The 6,000-nt window shown below is 48.6% G+C and overlaps 1 protein-coding gene across 1 annotated transcript in view; it reads right to left on the minus strand.

Moving 5' to 3' along the window:
• The window catches only part of STARD9 (StAR related lipid transfer domain containing 9), a 149,154-nt gene extending 145,914 nt beyond the window's left edge, over window positions 1-3,240 (minus strand). Inside the window, exon 1 of the mRNA XM_003266783.4 lies at window positions 3,132-3,240. Coding sequence (XP_003266831.2) covers window positions 3,132-3,178 — 47 coding nt within the window. The 5' untranslated portion in view covers window positions 3,179-3,240. The remainder of the gene's footprint in view (window positions 1-3,131) is intronic.
• Between the last annotated feature and the right edge of the window lie 2,760 nt (window positions 3,241-6,000).

Raw genomic sequence — 6,000 nt, forward strand, 5'->3', positions numbered from 1 at the left:
GAAGAGAGGAAGGATGTCTGCAGAACTTTGTTCTGTTTTCTGCTACAAAAATGTGAATAGTTCAGAGTAAAAACCTTTTGTGATGGTTGATGTCGCTCAGGAATAAGCTGGATCTCCAATGTTTTGGGGATGCTTTGAGTCTCAAAAATTGATAATCAGAAAAGTATCTTTTGTTTGTTTAATGTATCCCTGTTCTGATTTTAATTAAACTCCAAATTTCATTTTACATATTCTTGGAAAAACTTAAAAAAAAAAAAGCTATACAGTAGGTAAAGAGTAAGTTTTGACAGGGCAAATAGTCTTCTAGAGCCTACAGTACTGGCAGATCAGATATGTTCTCATAATGGTTAACTGGAGTAGACAAAAGGCAGCAATTTCATAATGAGATATGCAATTTCTGATTATGGGAAACTGTGAGGTAGAAGGGAGGACATCAAAACCATTTTCTATACAGCAGTATCATTTTATTGAGGGTCAGGCTGGGCGTGGTGGCTCATGCCTGTAATCTCAGCACTTTGGGAGGCCGCGGCAGGTGAGGTCAGGAGTTCGAGACCAGCCTGGCCAACATGGTGAACCCCTGTCTCTACTAAAAATACAAAAATCACCTAGGCATGGTGGCAGGCGCCTGTAATCCCAGTTACTCAGGAGGCTGGGGCAGGAGAATCGCTTGAACCCAGGAGACGGAGGTTCCAGTGAGCTGAGATGGCGCCACTGCACTCCAGCCTGGGTGACAGAGTGAGACTCCATCTCCAAAAAAAAAAAAAAAAAAAAAAAAAGAATTGAGGGTCAACTCTAGTCCTACTGAATAAATAGGCACTTGAGACACAAGTGCAACTTTTCTGTAATCTCAGAAAGAGCAGTAGGTCTAATGAATCAAATCTTGGCTCTAACTACTTTTAGAACTTAAGCCAAACCATTCTGTCATCTGGAAAAACAAAAAATAGAAGCTTGGGCCAGATCATCTGTAAGATTTCTTCCCAAGCACAACATCAGATCCAATGACTCTGTCAAGTGAGTGTGTGCCAATGACTTATTTGAAGGTTGGAACAAACCACATAATCACCAGATTCCCCATATTCAGATAAGCCTCAATGAAGACTGTATAACACACCCTGAAGAACAGCTGCCATCTCTGCAGGATTCTGTGAGAAGAGGGAAGTGATCTGGACCTCTTGGCTGGGGCCACAGTGGGTTTATTTGTATCTGCTCCTGAATCTTCAGCCTGCTACAATCTGTTCACACCTAGGTATCTACAGTCTTGACATCCTACCACTTGCTGCTCAAGGCTCTTAACTTGAGCTGAAAGTAAATAAATTGTGCTTTCATTTTCCCTTCACTTTGTTTGGTATGTCATTCTCTACTGTGGCTGCAAGTAAACCAATTTCAGCATCATTTTCTTAATCTAATTCATGCTATTATAAATTCCTAGTGTCCGGCCGGGCACGGTGGCTCACGCCTGTAATCCCAGCACTTTGGGAGGCCAAGGCAGGCAGATCACGAGGTCAGGAGATCGAGACCATCCTGGCTAACACGGTGAAACCCCATCTCTACTAAAAATACAAAAAATTAGCCGGGCGTGGTGGCGGGCGCCTGTAGTCCCAGCTGCTGGGGAGGCTGAGGCAGGAGAATGTCGTGAACCCGGGAGGCGGAGCTTGCAGTGAGCCGAGATCGCACCACTGCACTCCAGCCTGGGCGACAGAGCGAGACTCCATCTCAAAAAAAAAAAAAAAGAAAAAAAAAAGAAATTCCTAGTGTCCAAGGAACTGAGAAGTTACTGAATGTTAGGAGTGGTCAATATTGTTATCCTGAGAACCCTAAAAGAACAGTTTCACAAATACAGAATATATACCAGAGGCTACCTCCAGCATAGCATCTGCACTTATAAAAAAAAAAACCCCAGCCCTGAGCTACCACATCCAGTTAGGAAGAAGCCAGGTGTCACAAGCCATTTACCAATCAAAATGCAGCAGTTCAGGCATCTGCTTTCCCTCTTTCTTCAGTGTACCTCTTTTGCCTTCTTCCTATTCTCTTTAACTTTTTGTTTCTTTCCATCTCATTGCTCTTCTCATTAGTCTGTCAATTACAAGACTTTTCAAAGCCAATCATTTCTATATGAGGACGAACATAATCCTCACTAGTACCAAATTTTATTATGGGAGACAATGCCTTTCTTGATCCTTCTGCCCAATTATCAAGCTATCTTATGTCCCAGAGATTTTTAAACTTGCCAAATAATTCCAACATGTGCCTCCTGGTCCCCAAAGCGCCCTCTGCCAGATTTACCTCCCACCACTCACTTCCCTCCACACCAACCACCCCTTCCCCACCAAAACTTAACCTCTAGTTAGTCCCTTACAGTCTAAGTCCTTTGCTCTTGGCGGTCTTACCACATAGAAGGCTCTTTAAACTCTCTCCACCTGTCAACAAACTCTAATTGATCTTTAAAAAAACACTTCATCTGGTGACAAAGAGAAAAAAGTTCGTGGCTGCACACTGGATGTCTCAAGGGCTGAGATGAGAGGTGCAGGATCAAAATAAGCCACGAGAAAACGGGCACTGAGGGCTCTGAGAGAAAGAAGGGGTTGGAACAACTTCCCCTACTTAACAGTTCCGTCCTGGATTAAATCAGCTGTCGAGCACAGAAAGAAACCGCGACCTGTGTGGGCCTCAATTTCACCGTCACGCCCTCACCTTCTGCTTTCTCCACATCTTCGCACAGAAACCCACGCGCACCCAGGAACACACACCATTCAGCCTCAGTCCTCATGGGTACTCCCAAGCCCCCGGAAAGAGAGCGGAGAATGCTCATCCTCCCAGCCTTTCTCAAAGGCCCAACCCGATGCAGCAAGCCTCGAGCCGCGGTCCCTCGAAACTCCTGATGGCAGGACGCCAGCGACGCTCACCCAGAGCAGCCCTCCCGCGGCCGTCCGGGAACCGCTATCCCCAGGACACAACGCGAAAGCTCGACTGAGGTCCCGTCCCGCCAGGCCTCCGTGGGTTCCGGACCCCGACCCCCCGGGTCACTTTGTCACCGATTTCTGCGCGCCAGAATCTCTGCAGCGGGAGACGCGGACCTCCCACTCTTTTCAGCTCCTGTGAAGCCTCAGGCGCCCTCTCCCGCCCAGACCCACCTCTTGCTGAGCGGCCGGACCCGCACGGCAACCCGCACGTTCGCCATCCGTCTGCCACAACCCAAGTCCAGCAGGTCAGCTCAGCCGCAGCATCCCAGGCCCCCGCCCTAAGCCCAGACACAGCCCCAACCCAGCCCCGCCCGCCCCACTCGCCTCTGGGGACGCCGCCGCGCGGACGCGAGCTGCCGCCCGAGCGGGGCGGTGCCTGCCTAGCTTCGGCCAATCCTGAGCCCGGTAGGCGGGAGAACTCCCGGCCCCGCCTCCCCTCTATCCTCCTTAAAGCCTCCCGACTCGCCCCCGCCCAAACACGCACCGCAACCCGAGCAAGCTGGTTCATGTGGACGCTCGGCCAGTCATTAGCCTGGTGCGCGGGAGGATGCCAGGGCTCGCTCCGCCTCGTTCCACCAGAAGCCTCCCAGGTCGCCCCCGCCCAAGCACGCGCTGCATCCCGAGCCGGGTGGTGCCCGCCGAGCCTTGGCTAGTCGGTGGGCGGGAGGACGCCCGGGCTCGCCCCGCCTCGCTCCGCCCCACAGCCTCTTGGGACTCCCCCACCCATGCGCGTGCTGCACCCGGCCCAGCAGTGCCGGCCCAGCTTCAGCCAATCCTGAGCCGAGTGGGCCTCGAGGACGCAGTGGCAAGTCTGTTGTTCCTGGCCCCGCTTACCCAGAAATAGTTTTTGTTCTTCGACTCGGTGTCCGTGCTATGTAAATTCAAGTAAATCAATTAAATTTTGGTCCGAAAGTTTGCAAAGTAATTTGCTAAATACTTTTATTCTCTGCGGCGTTCGCTTGAACTGTCAATTCTGTGGTTAAATTTTCAAGGCAGGCCGGGTGCGGTGGCTCACGCCTGTAATCCCAGCACTTTGGGAGACTGAGGCGAGATCACCTGAGGTCAGGAGTTCGAGATCAGCGTGACCAACCTGGTGAAACCCCGTCTGTACTCAAAATACGAAAATCAGCTGGGCGTGTTGGTGTGCGCCTGTAATTCCAGCTACCCGGGAGGCTGAGGCAGGAGAATCACCTGAACCCGGGAGGCGGAGGCTGCAGTGAGCCCATATCGCGCCACTATACTTCAGCCTGGGCGACAGAGCAAAACCCTGTCTAAAAAAAATAAAATAAAAAAAAGAAGGCAGTCCCTTACTGGCAAGGTACTTCCTGACATCAGGGACAAAGCATAGATGGAACCAATCCAGAAAAAGGGTTATTGTCCAGGTCTTCTTGTACCACCAAAAGACAGGTGGCTGGTGTTTATCTTTTCCCTTGAAGGCTTGAGGGTTAGCAGCCGTATAGATAAGGGCAGTGCTGATCATAAACTTAGCTGCATTTGCACAAAATATTAGCCTATCCCTTCCTGCCTTAAATCCTGGTGCTTGCTTCTCTTCCTTACTAATAAAATGTCCTTTGTGGCATTTATTTTTCCAGAATAGGGCACTTGCATATGCACCAAAAAGCTGTTCAGGCAGATACCCTTTCTTCTCAATGATTTCCTTAATGGTGTCTAGGAACTCATTTGCTCCCTGTTGGTCAGCAGAAGCTGCTTCTCTTGTTATCTTGACATATTTTAAACCAAACTTTTCCAAATTTATCAAATCATCTTTTACTGGCATAAAATTGTTTAGCTTTAGATCCTTCACCTTCCTTTCGCTTCAAGTTGTCATATAATGACTTTGCTTGTTCTCAAATCATGTTGAGTATATAAGTGTACAGGTATGTTTTCCTTTTTTTTTTTTTTTTTTTTGAGACGGAGTCTCACTCTGTTGCCCAGGCTGGAGTGCAGTGGCGCGATCTTGGCTTACTGCAACCTTCAACTCCCTGGTTCGAGCAATTCCCCTGCCTCAGCCTCCCGAGTAGCTGGGATTACAGGTGTGTGCCACCACACCCAGCTAATTTTTTTGTATTTTTAGTAGAGACGGGGTTTCACCATGTTGGCCAGACTGGTCTTGAACTCCTGACTTCAGGCAATCTGACCACCTCTGCTTCCGAAAGTGTTGGGATTACAGGCGTGAGCCACCACGCTGGCCAGGTAAGTTTTTCTTACAGCAATCCTGTACCCACATAAAAGCTTCATTTTCTGTTTGTTGTTGTTGTTGTTGTTGGAGACAGAGTCTTGCTCTGTTGCCCAGGCTTGGGTGCAGTGGCACAATCTCAGCTGACTGCAACCTCTGCCTCCTGGGTTCAAGTGATTCTTCTGCCTCAGCCTCCCAAGTAGCTGGGATTACAGGTGTGCGCCACCACGCCTGGTTAATTTTTGTATTTTCAGTAGAGATGGGGTTTCACCATGTTGGCCAGGCTGGTCTCAAACTCCTGACCTCAGGTGATCTGCCCACCTCGGCTTCCCAAAGTGCTGGGATTACAGGCGTGAGTCACTGAGCCCGGCCAAAAGCTGCATTTTCAATATGAGATAAAAAGATATTTCAGGGCCGGGTACGGTGGCTCACGCCTGTAATACCAGCACTTTGGGAGGCCAAGGTAGGAGTATTGCTTGAGCCTAGTAGTTTGAGACCAGCCTGGGCAAAATGGTGAGACCTCATCTCTACACAAATTAAAAAATAAAAATAAACTATAAAAAGGTATTTCACAAAAAGTGCAAGGTTTTTGTGCCTGCTGGTGTAGCTGTGGTCATGGCTGCAAAATTTTTTTAAATTTTATAATGGTCCTTACAATGGATTCATTTATCATGAAATGGTAGGCAACCACAGCTGCAGATCTATAGTACGTATCAAGCAATTCAGCTTTTTCTTGTAATGTCATGACTTTTCTCTGCTTCTTGGGAGCACTTCCAGCATCACTAGTGGCACTTGATACTGGTCCCCTGACGTTATTCAAGGCTTATGATATTGCACTGAATACGGTGAAAAACACTCAAGAAC

This window comes from Nomascus leucogenys, chromosome 6 (genome assembly GCF_006542625.1).
Source record: "Nomascus leucogenys isolate Asia chromosome 6, Asia_NLE_v1, whole genome shotgun sequence".
NCBI classification, from domain to species: Eukaryota; Metazoa; Chordata; class Mammalia; order Primates; family Hylobatidae; genus Nomascus; species Nomascus leucogenys.